This window comes from Scyliorhinus torazame, chromosome 15 (genome assembly GCF_047496885.1).
Source record: "Scyliorhinus torazame isolate Kashiwa2021f chromosome 15, sScyTor2.1, whole genome shotgun sequence".
In the NCBI taxonomy this organism is placed as follows: domain Eukaryota; kingdom Metazoa; phylum Chordata; class Chondrichthyes; order Carcharhiniformes; family Scyliorhinidae; genus Scyliorhinus; species Scyliorhinus torazame.
The window spans coordinates 126,270,687-126,296,509 of NC_092721.1; the positions used below are offsets into that span (position 1 = coordinate 126,270,687).

The following is a 25,823-nucleotide window of genomic DNA, read 5'->3' on the forward strand; positions in this document are numbered from 1 at the left end:
TCAGGCTAATTTTACGTCCCCGGGTCATCCCAACATCTCTTAAACTACGTACTCCCACACTAATTGGTACCACAAGTTTATCACTTCTTCACAATCCTGCACATCCTTTCCCAATCACTCCGTCGTCAGCTTGGTTTTCTCTGCAGTAATTACAATTTATCATTATCACACCATCCCATGGTCAAAAGCTATCATGAGGTCATAAACTTCGATCATCAGTGTTGCCTGATGTTTCACAAAACAATCCTGACAACTGAATTCCCCAATTTTCCCTGGGAGCCGAAGCATTTCCCCATTTCTGTCGTTCTAAATGCAATATCAACTCACCTGAATGCTATATCTGCCATTCTCCTAGGTTTCATATGATTACTCCCTGTCCAAACTACTGGGCTACAGAATGTGCCACATCCTTAACACGATGTTTCGTTATGTTCACAATGAATCATTTTAACTGGGGTCCATTAATAACAGCCCTTGATCTGTCATCCCATATTCTCAATTCCTTACTAATTATGTTTCTTCGTTTGCTGCCCATAGGTTGCCTATGGATTATAATAATCCCTCTTTTATCATTTAATTGGGTCGGATGTTTTAGTTCTGATACAATTTCCTTTGCTCCAGATGCCACTGATTCTCTACTTCAACGTCCCCCTTGCTGCTGTCAGCTTTGATTTAAAAAGTGCAAATTACTTTTGTTGCTCCTAGGAAAAAGAGGGCCTGCATACTCTAGTGACCATTCTTCCATCGGTGTCTCAGCTTTTTCTATGCCACTCCCTGTTTCTTTACTCTCTGTTTCTCCATTTTCTTTCCTGAATTTTTTTAAAAAATGGATGCCCCCCTGGCTTGTCACTCGTCCTCCTTAACTTTACTACCATCCGTATATACGACCCAAGCATTTACCAACTCTGTTCTGCTAACTGATTTATCAAGTTTCTGTCCCTTTTTAATGTTATGAATAAACATTAAGGCAGGGTTTAAAAGAATGGTTTCCCATCGAGCTGTATTCGCGCCTTGCTGGCAACCCTGTCTCTTGGTCAACTCTTGTCAATTTTAAAAATTCACTTGTGACATAAATTTTCTTTCCGGCTGAAAATTTTTCAATCTCTGCTGTCCTTTTTGTTATGGCTGCCAAACATTTTGCAATGTCCGAAAACTTTTGTTCAGCCCTTGACCAATTTCCTGTCAATGTTTGATAGGTGTCTGAGTGCTATGATTAACAAGCACCATACCATATCCATTTGCATACAGATCAAATTCAATGCTCAAATCGTCCTCTTCAAGTCTCTCCTCTAATGGCCCGGATGTTGCTACAGCTGTTTTTAACTGGTCCAACCTCCTCTTCGGCAGGAGCTAGGGAATGTGGATTGGGAGCAGCTGTTTAAGGGTAAATCCACATTTGAAATGTGGGAGTCTTTTAAGGAAAGGTTGATTAGAGTGCAGGACAGACGTGTCCCTGAGAAAATCGGGGATAGACGGGTGGAATTGTGAGACTAGCTAAGATGAAAAAGGAAGCATACATAAGATCTAGGCGACTTAAAACTGATGAAGCTTTGGAGCAATATCGGGAAAGTAGGACAAATCTCGAGAGATATGGACAGGGTGGATAGCAACAAACTTTTTCCAAGAGTGGGGGTGTCAATTACAAGGGGGTCACGATTTCAAGGTGAGAGGGGGAAAGTTTAAGGGAGATGTGCGTGGAAAGTTTTTATGCAGAGGGTGGTGGGTGTCTGGAACACTTTGCCAGCGGAGGTGGTAGAGGTGGGCTCAATAGCATCATTTAAGATGCATCTAGACAGATATATAAACAGCGGGGAACAGAGGGAAGTAGATCCTTGTAAAATAGGTGACTGGTTTAGATAAAGGATCTGGCGGTGCAGGCTGGGAGGGCCGAAGGGCCTGTTCCTGTGCTGTAATTTTCTTTGTTCTTCACTGGTCCACCTAAAACCCCCTTTTAAAGTTTCATAAATGGATCTAGCATAAAGACCAAAGTCTTCCACTACTGGTCTCCAATACCCCAAAATTCCCATGATTTGCTTACCCCCGTCTCGTGAAACAGGCACTGCTTTCTCTCTCATCCCAACACTGACTTCCCCACCTGCCCTTGACACTGACTACCTAGATAATCGACTTCGCTCCTGCCAATCTGGCATTTCTTTAGCCCTATCTTAAACCCTGCTCCATTAAGCGTTTTAATAATTTTGGTCATTCTTTCAACATGTGTCCCCCTGATCATCATCTCTAATTAACACATCATCAATATATACTAAAGCCAAATCATCTTTAATCAACTCCCTTACTATTGCCTGAAAGTGGTCTGGGGAATTAACATATCCTTGTGGCAATTTACAGTATACGTAATGATTAGTGCCAAAAGGTAAATGCTGTCTTTTCCCTGCTGTCTGGGTCTAACGGAACACTCCCGAATCCGTTGGCTAAATCTATACTAGTTAAATAAATTTTGCCTGCCACCTTCTCCAATGTAGTTTGTGGATTTATTAAATACCGTTTATTCTTCTCTTTTTTTCTTTTTGTAACCTTATTTAATGCTTTGTAATTCGTTACCATTCTAAATGTGCCAGCAGGCTTGCTAACTACCTGAAGTGGTCTATTCGTCGATGCATATGTGACTTCTTGAATGATTCCGTGCTGTTCTAATTCTTTGATCATTATCTCCAGCTCGCATTTGGCACCTCGGGTCAAGGGCTATTTCTTTTACGGCCTGTATTGTCTCCCTGGATTGTGTGCTGATTAACCCTGAATCATTCTTTCTATTGCTAGGTTTGCTTTCCTTATTTCCTTTACGTTATCAATTGGTTTTAATATCTTAAATTTTTAAAATTTCTGCATCTATTTTTATTAATCTTTCCCTGCCATCAGATTCTCATTTCCTGATATTGCAAGTAATACTCCTAATCTAAGCTCCGGTCCCATATCTTTATTCCCTAAAGCTCTGACTGCAATGTAGTTAACATTCTAAACTTCATTTCTTCTGCGAGTGACTTTCTTGCAACTCAGCGGGCACTAGGACCCAGTGGAGCTGTGCCATATCACTTCCACCGACTACCTCCTAATACTGGTCTCATTGGTCCCTGTGTTTCTAGACCCTTACTGCCACAATGCCCCTTTCCACTATCCCAATATAACGCGAGGGCATGTTTTAATTACTTTTTTCTTGAAAGTGATATCCTGCTACAGTCCCCATTCTACCTGCTCTCGGGACTGCCTACTCCCCTGGGGTCAGTGCTTACAGCGTCCCCTCAAATTCTGAGTGCTTATACACCAAGGCCCTACAGTAGACGAATAATCCCCAGAACTTGCCTAACCCCTCTTTAACTGATTTGGGGGTTTGGGCATCTCTAAAATGGCCGCCTTCCTTTCTACTGGGATCTTCCTTTCCCCCTGTGTAATCTTAAAATAAAGTTTAAAAATCCATAGTCTTTGCTATATGAAAATCCCCAAATCTTAAATTTGATGTGTAGTGAGTTTACAGAGAAAATACTGAAATCTCTACAATTGGGAACTCACCGAACAAAATTTTTAAATGTAGGTACATCATGGCTGCCTCTAATAAAGGAGCACATGGACTCAATTCACCGAATGCCTAGTCTTCACATTTCAATTTTAGATTCCTTTGTTCTCTTCCCCTTTTTCTTTTTTAACCAACCAAGACTATGCCGAATTCAACTAATCATTTACAAATCCCAATTTATACATTTTGATTTTGCTTTTTGTTTACTTCCTGAGAATTGTGTTCTAAATAACTTCCACAATGTTAATCATTATTACTGATTTTCCAAAGAACTTTCAAATGCTTACCCCATTTTAAATCTCACTTTAACTGCCGTATATACCTCCTAATTGATGTACAACTTTGTTTTGCAAAACACAACATTTTAAAAACTAGGAACACCAGAGGAAGTTCACAAATTCTTATTAAACACACACACTCATTCATCCACCAAGATCTCCACTCAAACGAAAGGAATTCAAAGCAGCATACTTTCATTCATCTCAACCAACTGGACAATAAAACTTTGAATTTGCACGTTTTTTCCCTTCTTCAAAACTGTAAAGTAAATTTAAACATTCCTGAAGCCTCCTCTTTTCCGATACGGTTCTGAATTTTCCAAGTCTCTGGTTCCCCCTAGTGGCCATTCATCTCCCAACGTTTTCACTCCTAAGACATATCTCCCCCTAACAAAATCCAACTTTAATCAATTCTAATTGTACGGCATTGAATTGTCTCCAGAACATTCCCTCAGTGGTCTTAACTGAATTGTCTATAACATTCCCTCAACCCGTTAAAGAACTTAACTGAATTATAGTGTAATTCAATACAACCAATTTTAATTTACAACATGCAAACTGAATTATGAGGCACATTCCCTCAGGCCCTAGCTGAATTGTCCCCTCGAATTCCCTCAGTTTAATAGCCCTCAATCGTACTTGTATCGATTGAAATTAGTTTTCTAATCCGCCAGACAGACCTTTGATTTCATCGAGATGACCTTACCTGACTATGTGCGAGTGATTAAACTTCATCAGACTACGAGACAGAGGAAGACAGACATGGTCATTTTCCAGCTACTCGCGTTGTGGGCCCATTTCCTCTTTCGCCGTCCGAGATCAGTTTCATTCTAATTTCGCAGATGACCGGTGGTCGCCTGTAGAAATCCCTCCGCTGCCACCAAATGAAGAAATTGAGTTATTTCTGTCCCGTCTGGTCTCAATCAAAAGCTGAGTTCGGATTTAGAAATTCCTTTCGTTTATTTTAAATAGCTTGCAAGCTTACACTCCCTCTGATGAAGGCAGGAGACCCATGTCTCTTGAAACTCCCAGAGCGAGCGAGACAGAGGAAGGCAACACACGTGGTCTCGTATACATTCATGCAGTATCAAGTTCCACATACACGAATACAAGATTCCGATAGGCCCTTTCCTTGACCTGGTCATATAATCTAACTGCCACTGATTCTGATAGGCTCATTACACATTCCTTCCCTTCCTCTGTGCCTCTGCCTCCCAGCATCCTTTGTAGCATCCTTTGTGCAATGAGCCAGTCCTGATAGCCATCCCTCCCCCTCACGCCATGTTTTGCCCATCTCTTTGTTCACTCCCTGCAACCTGAATTAATGTCCATAATGCACCATTCTAACTGGTCATCCCAGTCTAATGCTCTTTTCTTCAGTTCAATTCCTCACTACTGTGCTGTCCACAAAACTGTGTCTGATAACTTTTTTCCTGAACGTTCACTTAATGCAGTGCATTAATAATTCATATCTAATCTTATCTGAGCATATGTTAATTAGTCATAAAAATAATATACCACAGTAGGAAACCTTTTATCTTCATTATGCATGTGCCGAGTCCTTCTTGATCTTTCCAATTCATCCCAATCTCTTTCTATTTTCTAAGCCTTGCAATATGGTTGCTGTTTTTGAGAGGATTGAAAAAGTATGGGGGGAATTTCGTGCTGGATGTGGGGTTGGGGGGGGACAGGGCGTCATCGGTATCCAGGGACACATCTTGCCAGTGGCAGCCAATTAGTTATTCAGGATGGTTGCTTCCGCGCACCAGCCCCCAAGGACTGCAGACCCATTAGAGAGCTGGCAACATAGCAGTGCTGCCAGCTGTGGTGGCCCCGCTGCTGCTGCATCTAGAGGAGGAGGGTGGATTGCTGGGCTTGCACAATCACAACCAGCTAAGAGTGGTCTGGGGATACTGCCAGTTAGGCAGGCCCCAGCAAAGGTGGGTGGGGGCAGTGTTTGGAGAAGCTAGGTGCGTTGTTGCAGTGGGGATGGCCACTGTAACCAGGTCTTGCAATGTTCTGTCAATCTTGAAGCATTTTAATTATCATACCCATTCAAATTCAATCTTCCCAAAACTAAAAATTGCTCTAATATGTTAGCTTCTGGCTGCTGTTGAATAAAGAGTCACGAGTTCTGCTCCTTTCCCAAGACATGTTTATTTTCCTTGAATACACTCTATACAAAACTTTATCACCACACACCAAACAAGTGCCACCTGCAACTCCTTTACATATCAGTGTCAATTATTGGATACTTAACATCAACAAGATATCTAATTGGAATGTCTCTTAACCCATTCCTAACATAATACATTGACATGAACCAGATGATTATGACAGTGTCATTACAATTCGGCTGTGGACCAAGAGTTAGAAAGTGAGTTTAGGCTGGTTAGCTGTTTTTCGACCAGCATTGACATGATGGGCAGGCTGGTGTTGTGTGGTGTATATTTCTGTAATCCAAGATAAATTTATGTCTTCATTCATTCTTCCTTCACTGTCTGTGAAGGTTGTAGAGTTCATATTATCTCTACTGTTGCATGCCATCAATACTGAGTTAACCCACTTCAAATTTATTTTAAGCTTTTACATAGTGACAGAATATTGGAAACATCAACAAGTCTCTTTATAGTACTACATTTGGCTGGTTCCTTTTCTAATAATTGTGCCAGAGGGAAAAATCGTGTTCACCTGATTCATGTCAAACCCGTTTTGATTATTCACATTTACTTTCGAGTAGAAAACCTATCACATTTTGTACTCTAGTGTAAATTTATTGTTACTAAACTACAGCAATCCATTAATTTATGTTCAGGGAATTTACAATGATTGCTCGAATTGCTGAGCATATTATAAAGGCTTGGATTTTGTGGTAGTAATAACAATGGGACTGTCAATATTTGCTGCCATTATGCCTCTAAGATGACAGCAATGTTTTGAATCCACACGTGCAGAATTGCAGAGAAATCCAGAAGTTACTTTAATAATCCTGTGTTTCCCCAGAAGGTGTGCTGAGGTCCCCTCAGACAACAGCCAATTGGGAATAAGTGAATTGAAAGTTCCACGCTTATCCTCTTAGTCAGCCTGTAAGAACACTAGTAAAAGTTACATGTTGAATGTGATGTACTTGGATTTAAGTGTGCTAAGTTAATAATTACCGCTAAACAGCCTCACTGACCTAGAAAGAGTAATTTTATATTTGTCGAATGTCAGATTTCTCCATTATGATAAGTTACACATTTAAGAACAAAGTAATCTTATATTCATTTTTAAGAAATAACGGTGAAGGGATTCAGTGGGTTCCTGATCATGAGAATGCTTCGGTGTGATTGGATCTTTACCTTGCTTGATGACATCACTTTTGCTGGACACCTGGAAATCTCTTTTGATTTAACACCAATGTTGGGAAGGGAACGTCCACACCACAGAAATTGAGATATTTGTAGACCGCTTTTCCGAGGTCAGCAATGAGTGCGTTGCTTCACTGCTAATTCCCAAAACCAATCCTATGGGCCCAGCTGGCTTGGAATACAAGTGCATAGAAGTGCTTCTCAGAGAACCATCAAGCCACAACAGAGCTCCAAACTGGGTGTCTTGCATTGACCTCTTACAATTAGAATTTCCATCATTAGAAATCAAATCTAGTGTTTGATCAAACAGGTTTACTAACTCTGGCTGGACAGTATCTTGTTGGGTTGATGTTACATCAATTACTGCAATTTGCAAATGTTATTGTAGCCACCTTGTAAATGTCAGTTTGCCTGTAGTTGAGTGCCTTTGCACACAAACATTTTCTGCTTGATCTACTTTAACAGAGCAAGGGAGAGGTAGGGTGGTGGGGGAAGGAACAAGGTACACAAGAAAAGAACAAACCATGTGCTGTTAACTTGATTATGCACGTAACAGGAGATGGTTGCCAAGTTCCCATTCTAGCCCTTTCTAATTTAACTGACGTGCTTTAACAATTAGCACACTCTCTGCACTCATATGTGTTTTAATTCTGTAATCTTCTGTCTCCTATTATTATAAATTTTGACAATCACCTTCACTTTTCCACCCAATTTACTTTCTTCATGTGTGCTTGCTCCCCCCTTTTCCCCCATTCTTTTCTCTTGCACCTTTTTTTAAAAAAACAATTCCTACCTAAATGTGGAGTCTATGTGGCTCAGTTTGGTAACAATCCAGCCTCTGAGCCAGAAGGCTCTGGATTTGAGACCGACTCCAGATCTTCTTGACCACAGAAGGATCGTTCACTAGGTTCAAGATTACGGAGCAGGCTCAAGGGGCCAAATGGCCTACTCCTTTTATTTTTTTAATGATCTTACAGATAATCATAGAGAACCTGTAAAAGGCAGACGTCAGGTAGGTATTTACCAGTTGACCTGCTCCACTATGCATGCACTGCACAAAGATTTTTTTTCTACTTAAATTGATTTAGCTGCAGACACTCCCAGCTGAGGTCTTGAAATCCTCATCAAAATCATTGTACCTCCACTCCATTCCTTCCTCCCACTTTTCATTCCACAGCAGCTCTTTTTCTAACCGTTCTTATGCCTCAACATCTCTTGGCTTGTACAACTCCAGTAGTTCCCGCCAATACCAGTGCAACTTCACAAATGGCGGGTGTGGAAGCAGCTCGTGGCTGCAAGCAAACCCTCTGGAATATGTGCATAAGGAAGCTGCACACAAACTTTCCTCCCAGGTTTTCCCGCAGATAGGTAGCTGGTTTAGAGGAGCTTCCAGGTAAGCTGAGAGAGATGGCAGGATAAAATGCTTGATTACAGCATGTTACTTTGATAATGACATGAAATAATTTTAAAAATACAAATAGTTTGCTTACCTACTTATAGATAGCTTTCCAACATCAGAGAAAGTCCTAAGATCATGCACATTTTCGATAGTGAAATAGCGATTTGATCCTGATTATCAAACTTTAATTATCATGTGCTACCCTTTCAGCACATGACAAGACCATCCAGTGGTGATGGCAGCACATACGTTAGGGGTTCTCGAACCATGTGTTACACCAAGGTGGTGATTCCAAGATGGTGCAGGAGCATGGCAACTCTGTGCGAGCTCACTCAACCAGATCCTTTTCTTTTATCTCTTATCCGAACTGTAACGAATCACTATTTGGTGATGTACCATTTGTCAATGTACTCTGTCGATTATTCTTTTGTCTACTATCTACATTCTTTGTACGTTCCCTTGGTGGCGGAAAAATACTTTTCACTATACTTCGGTACATGTGACAATAAATATCAATCAATCAAACACCCTGCCCCCCCCCCCCCCCCCCCAAAATCGGGCCGTGGGTCAATTGTTTGGGGTTGTGAGCCCCAAGACTATTGAGCAGAGATTCTGGTGGAACAGTCTTGCGATTTGGTGCCAAGGCGCCATTACATGCGTGTACATGAGCCTTGGCTCCGAGGCCCCTTCAGAGCATTTGGTTATGGACAGTCATTGGGAACTGCTCAACAACGGCCGCTACCCCACTCCCGCTCAATAGCTTCCGTCCTCCCCTCTGTGATCTGATTTGCTGCCACACCATACGTTGTATTGACTGGAGCAGTGTTATTCAAACTTTTTTTCCGGGGACCCACTTTTGCCAACTGGCCAACCTTCGGGACCTACGCTGGCCGACCTTTGCAAGCCACACTGGCTGATCATCGCGGCTCACTCCGGCCGACCTTCGCAACACGTGCCACTTTCGCTAACCTTTAATATGAAGGGTGAGCCTGCTTTATCTTCATGATCTCACTCCATCAGGTTCACAGGAGGAAAAGGCAACGTGCATATCAGGTGCAGACTTCAGCCAGATCCTTTATGCCGCCTTCATCTTCAACCTCACATATGTAGGTCATCGTGAAGGGCAATAGCAACAGAATGTTTGTTTTACTCAGCACTGAATACTTCTGAGAGATGCTACCTCCGAATGCTGACAGCTTTATGGACCTTTGTCGTGTTTTTGACATGCCATTGAAAGTTGGGTGCAGAAGCGAAGTATTTTCATTTGGAGTCAGCTGTAAGTTAATAACTGACTCTGGAGTCTCAAACTCAAAAAGAATTTTTCACCCACCATTTTTCTTTCAAAATCTGAAACTTCTCTCATTTGCCAGTATTTTCCTGCATATAAAACTCAGTTGATCAAGCCATACCTCAAGGAATCATCTTTCTATTGCTTCATTCCTGAGTTTAAATGTTGAAGGCTGTTAACCAGAGGCACTGGAGCTCAGTACAGAGCTAACACCAGCACTGCTCTGTCCTGTCATAGATTCCTCTGAGCATCTCCAGATTCAGATGTGAGATCCTGGCCATTTGGGTCTCTGGTCTTCTCTTCCTTGTAACACGATTCATCTTCACAGTCCTCTTGCCTTGCTTGCCAGCAGCTAGAAAATGGAAGGAGCGCCCATTCTTGATCAGCACATAAATAGAGGGTGCTTGATGTCAAGTGTACATTCAGGGTGAATGACCTGCTCATTGCTGCCGCTTAAGGCTAGAAGACTGCACGTAACCTCATTTCCTTCTGATTTAAAAGCTGGCAGCGGCCGTCATTCTCAATAAAAATGTTGGTACGGATGCTTGTACCGATCCTGGGGGAACGCCGCAACCGATGTCTCCTGACACCCTCCCGGGAGTCATAACCTGCACTTTGAAAACCCCCTGACTGCAGCTTCTTCATTTGTTACCCTTGTATGATTATAACCAACTGAAATAGCTAATTAGGTAAGGTAAAGTCGCCATAGGGTGCTTTCCCCTTTTGAGGGGGAAAGCTGACTCGTGGTGATTTAACCTGAGGATCACCACACCCCAGGTGAGGGGCAAGGTTGAGAAGGTGGAGCCTTCATGATTAACTTCAGTCGGTACAGATATTGAACCCGCACTGCTGGTCACGCTCAGCATCACGAACCAGCTTTACAACCAACTGAGCTAAATTGCCCCCGAGCCAATTATAATATTACTGAAAGTGGCAATTGACATTATGCAGGTACGGAACACAGGTGAATAGTTAACCTCCACAAAACATTTCCTATGCTAATGAAGTAAGCTGTTTAGACCAGTGATAGGCAACCTAGGCTAGTGGGTGGGCCATATGAGTGTCCCTCCTTTATCTCAGTGGGCCGTAAGATTGAATTTGGGCATGTTCACTAACTAATGACCCTTGAATAAGATTGAATATATTTAATACACATTATTCATATTTCATAAGTTGTAGAAGTGAATAATCATTCTATTAATAGAACTGTTCAAGTGGAAAAACAAAATAAATATTTATGCTTGACTGGGCCCAAAGGCCCCATGGCTCTCAGCCAATGTTGTGTGCAATCAGCACACACCTCACTTATGTGCCCTTGCTTTACATGTGTATCACTTCATATGCATATACTGGTGGAGAAAAAGCCACATGGATGGAAACTAATGGAATGTGGCAACTGTGTGTGGGTAGGGGCAGCATGGTGGCGCACTGGTTACCACTGCAGTCTCACAGCACTGAGGACCTCGGTTTGATCCCGGTCACTGTCCATGTGGAGTTTACACATTCTCCCCATGTCTGCATGGGTCCAACCCCCACAACCCAAAAAGATGTGCAGACTAGGTCAATTGGCCACGCTAAATTGCCCCTTAATTGGAAAAAAAGAATTGGGTACACTAAATTTATTTTTAAAACTCTGTGCCTTGTGGGCCGTACTCCGAACTCCGATGTACCACAGGTGGTCTGCAGGCCGTAGGTTGCCCACCACTGATTTAGACTCAAAGGAGGTAGGGCTATGGTCAAGCGTGTGCTGTTGAATCACTACCCATGTCCTAAGGAGGTTGAATTGATGTACTTATTTATTGTACTAAGATGGCTTTTTTGTTATATATCTTTGCAAGACATAATTAGCTATATTTTCTATGGCATACCATTGAACTAGTTGAGGAATTACAATGTATAATGTCTTGTCTGATGGACCACACCTTTGATATTACAGTACTGCTTTAGTATTCCCCTCATGGCCTGGCCTGTTGTGCAATTAATCTAATAATGTTAGGGAGGGGGGAAGCTACTAATTTTTTATGTATATTTAATGATAATTGGTTCGTTGCCGATGGCTATTGTAAAGAGTAAGCATTGAAAAAGACAATTTCCCAGTAAAGAATCATTGGATTGGTATTGTACTGTAATTCTATTCTACTATAATGACACCATATCTGCAAATATCCTGTTTAAATCAAACCATGAGACAGGGTATTTCCAGATGAAACCATTTAAGCAGCTGTTGTCACCAAGCGCCTAGTTTGGAAATGTGATTACCATGTGTGTCTATTTGTGGAACTGCAGAAAATATTCAGAATGCATCACTGCTAATGTGCTTTACTGTGTAAAAGTCCTCCTCGGGTAGAGTATACAAATGAGTAACGGCAATATTTGGAGACCAAATTGTAACTTTATGCTATGTAGGTGATTAATGAGAGCTGTAAAACATTTCTTTGTATCAGAAGAGATTATATTAAACTTGTAGATATGAATTTTTTCTTAGTTTTGTTGCACATTATTGTCTAATAACGCTTATAAACAGTATCCATTTCTGTTAAATCACCAAATTTCCTGTGCAAAATAATGGTCATTACTTGGAGTCAAATTTAATTTCATCCAATGTTCGACAGATTTTTGAATTATTTTATTCCCTTCTATCAATCCCAAATTAATGTTTCAAACTTGCTGAGGAATATTTTGGAGATTAAACAAAATTTCCAAGCTTTGGAGAACTGAATACACTATGACTTTAAAGATAGATTAGTTTGGATTTGTGGTTCGAGATGAAGCAAGGGTGCTTGCCAATGTCCTCAAACAAATATGCCCACAAAGACCTAACAATCTTTTCAAGTGGGATTCCCCCTTTCCTGAATCAGTTTGAATCTGACACCAAGGCGAGGGGATGTCGTACCATACAGCAGCAATGTTGCCACCAAGCAAATAATGATCTAATGGGGATTCACAACATCAAACTAGAAAATTAAAAGCACGTTTCATTTACATTTTTCAGTGGTGAGATGGAAGCTACACTTTAGGCAAAGGGGGAAAAAATGTTTTTGTTAGCATTATGGGGGAAATTGAAATTCCAGTAAGAGAGTTTAACAAGGGGTCTGAAGTTAGTGAAACATAAAAAATCCAGTTACACCTCATTCAACAAGGTGTACTTTTTCATGGGTTTTTACAGCAAGATTTACTGTCAAAAGTTTTTGTCAGATCATGATTGCAATGGGACAAAAAACAATGAACATTACAGCGCAGGAACAGACCCTTTGGTCCACCAAGATTGCGCCGATCCAGATTCCTTATTTTGACCTGCTACTTATTGCCCAAACGATCTGTATCCCTCCATTCCTCCCCGTTCATGTGTCTTATCAAGATGCATCTTAAATGTTGCTTTCGTGTCTGCCTCCACCACCTCCACTGGCAACATGTTCCAGGCACCCACCACCCGCACATCTCTCCTAAACTTTCCCCCTTTCACCTTGATTCTGTGCCCCCTTGTAATTGAGTCTTCCACCCTGGGAAAAAAGCTTCTAACTATTACCCCTGTCTCTCTTAATTTTGTAGACCTCAGTCAGGTCTCCCTCAGCCTCCGTCTTTCCAATGAAAACAGTCCACGTTTATTCAACCTCTCCTCATAGCTAACACCCTCCAGACCAGGCAGAATCCTGGTAAACCTTCTTTGCACTCTGTCCAAAGCATCCACGTCCTTCTGGTAGTGTGGCAACCAGAACTGCACATAAATTCCAAATGTGGCCAAACCTAAAGTTTTGTATAACTGTACATGACCTGCCAACTCTTGTACTCAATGCCTTGGCCACTGAAGGCATTCTTGACCACCTTATCCACCTGCATTGCCACTTTCATGGAACTATGGACCTGAACACCCAGATCCCTCTCTATGCCAATGCTCCTAACAGTTGTATCATTTACTGTATAATTCACACCTGAATTTGATCTTCCAAAATGCATCACCTGACATTTGTCCGGATTGAACTCCATCTGCCATTTCTCTGCCCAACTCTACAATCTATCTATGTTCTGCTGTATTCTCTGACAGTCCCCTTAACTATCTGCAATTCCACTATCTTAGTATCATCTGCAAACTTGCTAATCAGACCATCTGCATTTTCCTCCAGATCATGTGTGTGTATATATATATTCCAAACAACAGTGGTCCCAGCACTGATCCCTGTGGGACACCACTAGTTACAGATGTCCTTTCTGAAAAACTCTCTTCCACTGCTACTCTCTGTCTCCTGTTGCCAAGCCAGTTCTTTATCCATCTAGCTAGCACACCCCGAATCCCATGCGACTTTAGCTTTTGGACCAGTCTGCTATGAGGGATCTTGTCAAAAGCCGTACTAACGTCCATGTGGGCAACATTCACAACATTTCCCTGATCAATATGTTTTTTCACCACTTCAAAAAACTCTTTATCAAGTTGGTAAGACATGACCTTCCCCGCACAAAACCATGTTGCCTATCACTAACAAGTTCATTCGCTTCCAAAGGTGAATAAATCCTGTCCCTCAGTATCTTCTCCAACAACTTCCCCACCACTGACGTCAGGCTCGCCAACCTATAATTACCTGGATTACCCCTGCTTCCCTTCTTAAACAAAACAACATTGGCTATTCTCCAGTCCTCTAGAACCTTGTCTGTGGTCAAAGATGATGCAAAGATATCTGTTAAGCCCCCAATTATTTCCTCTCTTGCCTCCCACAGTACCCTGGGATATATCCCATCCGCCCCAGGGGACTTGTCTACTTTAATGCATTTTAAGATATTCAACACATCCTCCTTCATTACGCTGACATGTCCTAGAGTATTCACACACCCATCCCTAACCTCAACATCCGTCATGGCCCTCTCCTTAGTGAATACCAATGCAAAGTACTCATTAAGGATTTCACCCACTTCCTCTGGCTCCACCCATAACATCCCTCCTTTGCCCTTGAGTGGGCCTACCCTTTCCCTAGCTATCCTCTTGCTCCTTATATATACATAAAAGGCCTTGGGATTTTCCTTGACTTTGCTTGCCAATGTCATTTCCTTTTAGCCCTCCTAACTCCCCGTTTGAGTTTGTTCCTACTTTCCCGTTATTCTTCAAAGGCTTTGTCTGTCTTTAGTTGCCTAGACCTTATGTATGCTTCCTTTTTCTTTTTCACTAGTCTCACAATTTCCCCTGTTATCCATGGTTCCCTAATCCTGCCATTTCTGTCCTTCATTTTCGCAAGGACCTGCCTGCCCTGCACTCTAATCAACTGGTCTTTAAAAGACCCCCATATCAAATGTGGTTTTCCCCTCAAACAGCCGCTCCCAATCCACATTCTCCAGCTTTTCCCGAATTCTGTTGTAGTTGGCTTTCCCCAATTTAGCAACCTCTCTCCAGGACCACACTTGTCTTTATCCATGAGTATTCGAAAACTTATGGAATTATGATCACTATTCCCAAAATGTTCCTCTATTGAAACTTTGGTCACCTGGCCAAGCTCATTCCCCAATACCAGGTCCAGTAAGGACCCCTCCCTGGTTGGATATCAACATACTATTTCAAAAAACCCTCCTGGGCTCCCCATCCTACCCCTGGCACTAAGGGAGTCCCAGTCAATATGGGGGAAATTAAAATCACCCACAACAATCCAGCTATTTTCACATCTTTCCAGAATCTGACTAGATCATAGATCATAGAATCTACAGTGCAGAAGGGGGACATTCGGCCCATCGAGTCTGCACTAGCCCTTGGAAGGAGCACTCTACTTAAACCTACGCCTCTACCCTATCCCCATAACACAGTAACCACAACCAACTTTTTGGACACTAAAATGCAATTTAGCATGACCACTCCACCTACCTTGCACATCTTTGGACTGTGGGGGGGAAACTGGAGCACCCGGAACAAACCCACGCAGAAACAGGGAGAACGTGCAAACTCCACACAGTCATGAGGTGTAGAAGCCCGGGTTCAATTCTGGCCTCATGGTTCCCTAATCCTGCCATTTCTGTCCTTCATTTTCGCAAGGACATGCCTGCCCTGCACTCTAATCAACTGGTCTTTAAAAGACCCCCATATCAAATGTGGTTTTCCCCTCAAACAGCCGCTTCTGCAGCTGCGAGGCAGCCGTGCTAACCACTGTGCCACCGTGCTGCCCCTACACATTTGTTCCTTGGTATCGCGCTGGCTGTTGGGAGGCCTATAGTACAACCCCAACATTATGATTAAATCCTTCCTATTTGTTAGCTCTACCCATAATGCTTCACTGCAGGGTCCCTCCAAGATGTACTCCGTCATCACAGCTGTGATATGTTCCCTAACCAGTAATGCAACTCCCCCACCAATTCTGCTACCCCCTCTATCTCGTCTAAAACATCGCTATCGCAGAATGTTAAACTGCCAGTCCTGTCCCTCCTTTAGCCATGCATGCGTAATAGCAACAATATCATAATTCCCCACATTAATTCAAGCTCTTAAGTTCATCCATGTTACCTGTTATACTTGCATTGAAGCAAACCGACTCCAGACCCACTGAGATCAGCAGCTTTCCGCTGGCTGCTCTCCCTCTTAGCTATGTTTGTCTTAATCTCAAGCTCTTCCCCAGTCTCTACACTTGCTGGCCTGCTGCTTCAGTTCTCACTCCCCTGCCATACTCGTTCAAACTCTTACGAACCACATTAGCAAACCTCCCAACCAGGATATTGGTGCCCCTCCAGTTTATGTGCAATCCGTCGTCCTTGTACAGGTTCCATCTTACCTGGAAGACAACCCAATGACCCACGTTACCTGACACCCTCCCCCTTCAACCAGCTCTTCAGCCACGTGTTCAACTGTAGTACCTCTCTGTTCCTAGCCTCACTAGCACGTGGCATGGGAAGGAATCCTAAAATTACTACCCTAGAGGTCCTGCTTTTTAGCTTACTACCTAACTCCCTGTATTGTCTTTGCAGTACCTTGCTGTTCTTCCTGCCTATGTCATTTGTACCAATGTGGACAATGATATCTGTCTGTTTGACCTCTCATTTCAGGATGCCCTGTACCCTCTCAGACATCCATGAATCTGGCACACGGGAGGCAACACATCATCCTGAAGTCTCTTTCATGACCACAGAAACGCCTATCTGAGCCCCTGACTATCAAATCCACAATTAGTATTGCTCTCTGATGCTTTGCCCCCCTCCTCTGTACAGCAGGGCGAGTCGTGGTGCCAGATCTCTGGCTACTGCTGTTGCTGTCACATGATGGGCCATCCCCCTCATTGGTATCCAAAAGGGCATACTTGTTAGAGAGGAGGCTCCTGCACTGACTGCCCCATCTAGCGGTCACCCATTTATCTTCCTGTAGCGTGGGTGTGACCACGTCTCTATAACATCTATCTATGACACTTTCCGCCATTTGGTTGTTCCTTAGTATGCCCAGCTGCTGCTCAAATCGATCCATTCGTTCAGTCAGCAAGTGCAGCTATACACTTCTTGCAGATGTAATTGTCAGAGATGCTGTCAGCATTCATGATTGTCCACATGCCGCAGGCGGAACACCAAGCCCCACCAACTGCCATGACTAATCCTCTGTTAAATATTAAATTACTTTAATAGATTGAACTCACAAGGACATATTCACCAATCAGCTGCCTTCTTAAATCCACACACTGTCCCTCACATGTCTGGTACTCTCCTGAAGTACTGTCTCTCTTTTTTTAAGTTTGAGGAGGAGGGAGGGATGGAAACACTACAGCAATAAATGTTTGGGCTTATTCTGTTCTTCGGTGGTAGGTCCTCAATCTCCTTCCAAATTGCGGTGACTGCGCTGATTTCTCCCAGAATGCTTCTCAGTACTACCCTCTGGTGGATGTTGTTCCTCCTGTTGAGTGCAAGGGTCCTTCTCCCCAATCCCCTTCCAAGTTGCGGTGACTGCACTGATTTCTCCCAATGCTTTTCAGTACCACCCTCTGTTGGAGTTTGCATCCTATGGATACAGTGAATCCTGTGGATGAGCAGAAACCCACTGATGGGCACTTCTACATTTCTGTGTTAGTCTGCACATGTGAAGACTCCAGAAGTTGCTGTCCATTTTAATGGAGTAATCACCATTTTACCAGAGAAAATACAAGATCATTATTTCTGTGCGTACTGAAAATATTTTCTCTCTCTACATAATATATCAATGAAAGAAATAAGTGAAGTAAAAGGCTATTTATTTTATTCACTGTACCTTTTGGAGTAAATTAAAATGAGAGTTTTTTTTGTACAGAAACGCTGCCTTAGTCCTCAAAGGGATGATAAACATTGATGGTGACAGAAACCATAATTATTTTATATTTTTATGAATTAAGAAATCCATCTTTCAGACCTTCTGAATGATTATTGAATCAATGTGACAGCCATTTTCTCATAAAGTTGTTAAAACAGCTATACCAAGCTGAGCAGTGCTGTTTCACAACTTTGCATTGAGATCCCATGAATCACATCAATGGCATTCTGACCTTTTCTCTTGGCAGAACTCTTAATTTGAAGCTGTAACATATCCCCAGAAGGTTATGCTGACTCTCCTCTGTCTGAGAGTTGGAAAAGTTTACACAGCTTCGGAAGAACGTGTTGCAGCAGTCATTAGGCAATTTTTTGTAAATTGCGCAGCACATTGTGTTTGCTCAGGTTATCTTCAGCGACAGAAAGTATTTGTGTTTGGACCATTTTAACAATATACTATGGATCCTGAAGAAAAAACATTGACCTACCTACTTCCAGAGACTGAAGTAGTCCTCCACACTACCATCAATGGTGGCCCAGAAACCATTGAAAGCAATGAAAATCAGAAAGCTGTGGCTAAGTTACAAAGAAGACGGAGTGATATAAAAATATATAAGGAGTTCTGTGACTTTTACGCCAGATTGTAAGTTGTTTTCCATATTATGGTTTTTTGACGTCTTGTTATCTGTTGCTGTGTGTTTTTGTTCATTGAATGTTTTTGATGGCTGTTTTTCAATGCAACATTGCGTTGAGATTTTTACACAGCCCTGCAAATTCACATAACATTTTGACAATAAATGTGATACTTTATTGTGGTAACAGGAGGTTCGCACTGGAGCATGCTGTCAATTGTTCTGTATAAACTGGTGTTTTTGCTGTAAACATCACAAATCTGATCTGGTTGTTCAAATTGTATTAAAATGAACACTACCAGTGGTTGCCAAGAGACTGGAGACATTCAAAAACAATTTGATCGAATAGACCAAGAATCCTGGCCTGGAAAATAATGAATTTGCTGCTGTGTTTGAGGCTGTTGCAACTTTGAGGAAATGAGGAGTGGTTGGAATTTTGGATCTCTTCCACCATGTACTGCCAATGATTCTAATATTGTTGCTACGCTGATATCTGATTAATGCAAAACCAAAGGACTGTCTGTGTGAGAGTTTCCAAATATTTTCAGTACTGCTCTGAACTGGAGTTGGGACATTGTTGTGTTGGGAAAGACAACTTGTTTATGTGAAACCTCCAATGTTTTAAAAAAACTTGAAGCGCTTTACGGATGGGTGAAAAAGAGCAAATGGCTGCCAATTGGAAAGGGAGAAGTAAGGAAGAGGTGACTGAAGGATGTGTTTGACAGTATTTTTGATGAAGGAGGGAAGATGTTGAGGTAAATTCGTACGAGTAGCTCTCTGTCTGCTGGAGGCTGCACCACCTGACAGAACACTGCAAAATAGATTTCCTTCATTCTAAACAATAAAAATGGGCATCCTTTTGGCTTCATCCATTTACCTTGTCACCTCAGTCAAATTTTCACCAATTTTGATGCGTATTTTTCCCTCAAAAAGGGATACTGGGGGAGAATTTTATTTTTACTGCCTGGTTTAAGCATTTCCTGGCAGACTGTAGAAAAGAAAATCACACACTGAAAATACAACTGATATGATTTTCTTTGCATTAAAATGAATGGAAGTAAAATCCAGTGAGTTCTACAAAGTGCTATCCTCCCTACTAATTTATCCTTATGCTATAACCCAAGTGTTGCTAATGTCCAGATGATAAAGACCAAAAACAACCTTTTGGAAAAAGTCACCTGTAAATGTTTCCATGGCAGAATCTGTGGAACGTCTTCAAACTATGTTGTGTTTACTCTCTCATTATATTGTCATTTCTATCACGTATGGCTGTATTTTTTTTTTAATTGGAATGTCCATCTTATTCCAGAAAGCTCTCACAATCCACTTGTGATTCATTGATTGTTTTATACTATCTTACACCAAAGTGACAGAATCTTACTTTCAAGTGATAGATAAGCAGCCCTCCCTCGAGGAGAGAAGCCAAGCATCTGTCCATTTAGAGCAAACTCCAGTGACAATAATTAACTTCTATTGACCTCAAGACCTAATTAGCCTAACAGTCCAAATGGTGAGAGTTGGCGAGTGGTCTTGGCCATCTTAGTAGCTAAATATTCGAACTGTACTCAAAATCTCATTCTACATGTAAACAATGTTACAGGAGATCAGGGGCTGGATTCTCCGTTTTTGGGACTATACTCTAAGGCGGACTCAGCCCGCGGATCTGGACCGCAAAAATAGTGTCCTGCATCGGCCGCTCGCCTGCCCCCGACCACCCACACACGTAGTCCCGAATGAAGCGCCCCTGACCTTCGATCGGCCCTCCCCCGACTGTGGCGGCCCCAGACTGAGTCCACAGCCGCCACGGTGAGGTTCACGAAAGTCAAGACCATGTTAGAACCATGCCGTCGGGAATTCGGCCGGTCGGGGACGGAGAATAGAGGGGCGGGCCTCAGGCAATGGCCTGAAGCAGTGGATACTCGGCGACGCCGATTTTCGGGGGGGCGGAGAATAGCGAAACCGCCGCCGGTTGCGATTTTGTGCTCAAAAACGGATTCTCCACCCCATCGCCGAATGCGATTTTGCCGTCTGGGTGCGGAGAATCCAGATGTTTTGCGTATATTAGATTTTGATCTAACAATCTGCATCATGGAGCTTTTAAAAACTGATTCTTTAGATGCAGGGCTATGTTCCTGATTGCTGCTCACCAGCTCATCAGTTGTGTTTTAAACTACCAATGCAGTATGCTGTTAGAACATTAATGGTGATTCCTTTAAAAATATGTAAATTCCTGGACACTTGTCTGTTTTCTTTTGGTGGAGGGGGATGAAAGAATAATTTAAATAAGAACATGGGTCATTCAGGTTCAATCCTAAATCTATTTTAAAACCACATGTTTGCAAGTTAATTTGTATCTGGGCAGTGGTGCACAATAACAGTTTAACTCTTAATATATTATCTTTTTTTTTTTCTTGCAGCAATATGGCAAATGCTCTGGCTAATGCCATGTGCGAGCGATGCAAAAGTGGCTTTGCACCTGCTGAGAGAATTGTGAACAGTAATGGAGAGCTGTATCATGAACAGTGTTTTGTATGCGCTCAGTGCTTCCAACAATTCCCAGAGGGTCTCTTCTATGAGGTGAGTAGATACTTGTGGGACAACTGCACAGTCCATTAAATCTTTGATAAATGAGTTTCTCAATGCTGAAGATCATTTTCTGCTTTGTAACCATTTTAGCAGATGATGACTTGTGACTTCCCCATTTTGTGACACTTGGGGCGTGATTTAACAGGGGAAAAAAAACAGCCCCACTGTGGTCGGATTGAGCGGGGTACTTCCCGACACTTGTAGCGCCGGGACCAACCCCGCTATCAAACAGGTTTTTCGGGCCGCACTTACCTTCATTTCCTGCACTGAAGAACTGTGCCATTATGGCACCTTGATCTCTCAATCTCCCAACACGACAAGATGATCTGTTTTTAGGTTCCAAATTGTCTCATGTTTTCTTTGTCGACACATTTACTATTTTCTTAAAAAATTACTTTAGGTGCCCTTTTATATTAGTTGTTAGACAAGAGGGAAGAACTGACCATACCTTGCCCTCACTAATCTACCTGTCGCAGCAGCATCTGTCCATTACTGTGCTTGTGACCACTACAGAGTCCTCGTGAAGACAAAGTTGCGACTTCATATTGAGGATAATTTCCATTCTGTTGCATAACAGCAGCTTAAAACTTGGTATCCATGAGGTGCTGTGGGCCATCAGCTATAGCAGAATTGTAATCAGCCACAATCTGCAACCTCATGGCTCAGCTATCTCTCACTGTATCATTACCATAAAGCTAAGGAACGAACCATGGTTCAATGAAGAATGAAGGCCAGCATATCAGGAACACCAGCCATACCTAAAAATGAGGTGTCAATCTGGTGAAGCTACTACACAGGACTACAGCACTGGGTGTCAAACAACAGAAGCGAAAAGCTATAAATAGAGCAAAGTGATTCCACAATCATCGGATCTAATTAAAGGACTGCAGTCCTGCCACACATCCAGTTGTGACTAATGGACAATTAAGCAATTAACAAATGCAAGATCAGGCTGAAGCACTTGCAACCAATTTCAGGCAGGAGTGCCGAGTGAATGATCCATCTTGACCTCTTCCTGTGCTCCCCAGCATCACAAATTCTAGTTTCCAGATGATGTGATTCACTCCACATGATATCAATAAATGGCTGAAGGATATTGCTAAGTCTATGGGCCCTGACAACATTCTGTCAATTGTACTGAAGACTGCGCCTCTCGCAAAGCTGTTGCAGTCCAGTTACAATACTGACATCTACGTGACAATGTGGAAAATTGCCCAGGCGTGTCCTGTCCATAAAAAAGACAAATCCAATCTGGCCAACTACCACCCCATCACTTTACTCTCGAGCATCAGCAATGATGGAAGGTAGTGTCAATGGTGCTAACCTGACTGGGACGGGGTGGGAATTCAGGTTGAGTTCATCAGGGTAGCATCTTTGGCCAAACCATCTTCAGCTGCTTCATCAATGACCTTCCCTCCATCATAAAGCCTGAATTGGGGATGTTCCTTGATGATTGCACAATGTTCAGCATCATTTGCAACCTTTCAGATACTGAAGCAGTCCTTGTCCATATGCATCAAGACCTGGACAACACACTTTGCAATGATGAAGTGACAAGTAAAATTTATTTCACCCAAGTGCCAGGCAATGGCCATCTCCAACAAGGGAGAATCTAACCATCTCCCAATGATGCTTAATATTCAACAGCATTTACATCTCTGAATGCCCCATTATCCGCATGCTCGGGGTTGCCATCGAGCATAATCAGAACTGGGCCAGCCATATAAATACTGTGGCTACGAGAGCAGGTCAGAGTTGGGAATTCTACAAGTAATTCCCTTCTGTCTCCCCAAAATCTGACCACCATCTATAAGGCACAAACAGGACTACGATAGAGTATGCTCCACTTACCTGGATGAGTGTGACTCCAACAACACTCAAAAAGCTTGACACCTTCTCAGACACAGCAGCTCCCTGATTGGCACCCCTACCACGGCCACTTTAAACATTCACTTCATCCAACCTCAATGCACAGTGGCAGCAGTATGTGCCATCTACAAAATGTACTGCAGCTCCTTCAGAGTATCTGGAGAGGATGTTTCCACTAGTTGGAGAAACTAGAACCCGAGGGCACAGCCTCAGACTGAAGGGACGATCCTTTAAAACAGAGATGAGAAGGAATTTCTTCAGCCAGAGGGTGTTGAATCTGTGGAACTCATTGCCGCATAAGTGCTGTAGAGGCCAAATCACTGAGTGTCTTTAAGACAGAGATAGATAGGTTCTTGATTTAATAAGGGGATGAGGAGAAGGCAGGAGAATGGGGATGAGAACCATATCAGCCATGATTGATTGGCGGAGCAAGCTCGAGGGCCGAATGGCCTGATTCCGCTTCTATGTCTTATGGTTCTAAACATGTGATCTTTACCACCTAGAAGGACAAGGGCAGTAGGTTCATGGGAGCATCGCCATCTACAAGTTCCCCTCCAGGCCACACACCATCCTGACTTGGGACTATATTGATGTTCTTTCACTGTCTCACATTACATCATTGAGTGCACTTAAGTGCTTTAGCTCCGAAGTGCTTTTGGACATCTGGTATTTGTTAAAGGTGATATATAATTGGAAGTCTTTTTGTTACTTTTCTCAATGTTTTCTCATTTAAACTTGCCATCTGTGTCAAACAGTCAGACCAAGGTTTAAATTTTTAAATATGCTTTTAAAATTAGTAAATGTGGTGTAAAATAATTACTTAAAAGTCATTGCTTTTTTTTGCAGTTTGAAGGACGAAAATATTGTGAGCATGATTTTCAAATGCTTTTTGCCCCCTGTTGTCATCAATGTGGTGAGTTTTCAACATTAATTAACAAATTGTATATTTTTGTGCCAAGAATAAACCCTCCTTATTCTCATTTATGTAGTTCTAACTCTGTTGCCTTGTTCTCGCTGCTTTAATCCTGGCTTTACTACATTACCTCAATAATATTTCAGTTGTATCACATTACTAATCTTCAAGCTGTAGCTGCAGAATTTGTTTGGTGCTGCAACAATGAAAATCTTTTTCTTCCATTAGATTTAACAAATTCCTTTTACTAACAGTAACAGTGCCTGAGAGGCAAAAATGTAGGTTCATGAATCCAGTTATTTTTAAAACCGAACAGCTAAATTTGAATAAGCTATCTATATAGAGGGGGGGGGGGATAATATTGTACATAGCACATTTATGTGGTCATCATTATATATTGCCAGGTTTCTAGCCAGGATTTTCATCTCGGTCTTTACAATATTTGAAAGTTTGTTCCTCGATTATCGGCCATCTATTTACAATGAAATGGGAACCAAGCTAGCAATCAGATACAGTTAGTTTGCTGATGTATTTTGTTCTGACATGCCTTCATGGGATCAAGAAACATGTCACTGAAATCCTTTGACACGGGTCAAAGCAGTCAAACATTGTGGAATGATAGAATTTATTAGGCAGCTGTGCCTGAGACCCATGAAGAGGTGAAGATGCAATTTGGCTCTGTGGCAAGAAGACTCCTGCAGGATTAACTCCTTAGTGGTGTTTTAACTAAAACAGAGTGCATCTATTTTCAGTGTTCGGGCAGGAATATTTGGTTTTGATGTACAGAGTCATGTTTGTAATTACTACAATCTGTTCCTAATCAGCCCTGAATACTGTTCATTTACTTGTGCAATTTAAATGATCATTAACAATAGTACCCAGTCACATCTTCCATTGAAAAATTATATGTAAGCATACCCTCCATATGGAATTTCCTATTTTAAATGTGTGCGCACGTACCACGTCCTGTGATACCTGCAATACTCTGTAGTATAAAAAGTGATTTTGTGATAACATGACGAAAGCAAGGAGTTTCTTGTCTTAATAGACAAGAATCTGAGATTAAGAATCGAACACTTGCTGTTTATTAAGGGCTAAATGTTACTAACCTATTCATAACTAATTTGAAGGAGTATAGGGATCTCTGTGGGCTAAAGGAAGTTAGAAATTGAATGGGGCAAATCCATGGCGGGGCTTGAAAATTTGGAGTTTACTGAGAATATAAACATAGATGTATTGTTGCAAAGATTATAATTATGCAAGGCCTTTTTATTTGGTGACAGTTACAATTTTATAGATTTGTTGATATTCTACAGATATTGTTTATCGGCTACATTTTCAGGGTTATAAGGTTATGCTTTTAATTATCGAGCTTGATATAAAATGGACCCTAATATAAATGGATTCTCCCTTGGGCACAAAAGTGTCAGTGAGGAGTAGCATATGTTAAATATCAGCAAGTTCAGTGATTAAAGGAGGTGAGTAATTCGTGTTAGAAGTAAATATTTCAGTGGAAGGAAATCTGGTACATTCTTACAGCTACAATATACTTCCTACCACTGACATTTCTATGTTCCGCAGGAAACCTAATCTCACACCGCCTGGAGTATAGCTTGTTTGCTTACTCCCCAGACTAGTTTGTTTTCATACATGATTATGAATGCACCCGCCAGTTTTACCACATCTGGTGGCTGCCCACTGCAGAGCAGCATTCTAGTGCCCACCTTTCCCTGTCTGAAGGTGAGCAGTTTTA

General features: G+C 42.0%; 1 protein-coding gene across 8 annotated transcripts in view; it reads left to right on the forward strand.

Moving 5' to 3' along the window:
- Window positions 1-25,823, forward strand: part of LOC140391802 (LIM and senescent cell antigen-like-containing domain protein 1) — a 183,141-nt gene that overhangs the window by 107,961 nt on the left and 49,357 nt on the right. For 5 of the 8 annotated variants that reach the window (XM_072476691.1, XM_072476693.1, XM_072476694.1 and 2 more), the window contains 2 exons: window positions 21,120-21,279; window positions 24,004-24,070. In XM_072476691.1, the coding sequence (XP_072332792.1) occupies window positions 21,120-21,279; window positions 24,004-24,070 (227 nt within the window). Of the gene's footprint in view, window positions 1-18,366; window positions 18,714-21,119; window positions 21,280-24,003; window positions 24,071-25,823 lie in introns of those variants that run through there. The other 3 variants (XM_072476695.1, XM_072476688.1, XM_072476689.1) reach the window with 3 other exon arrangements.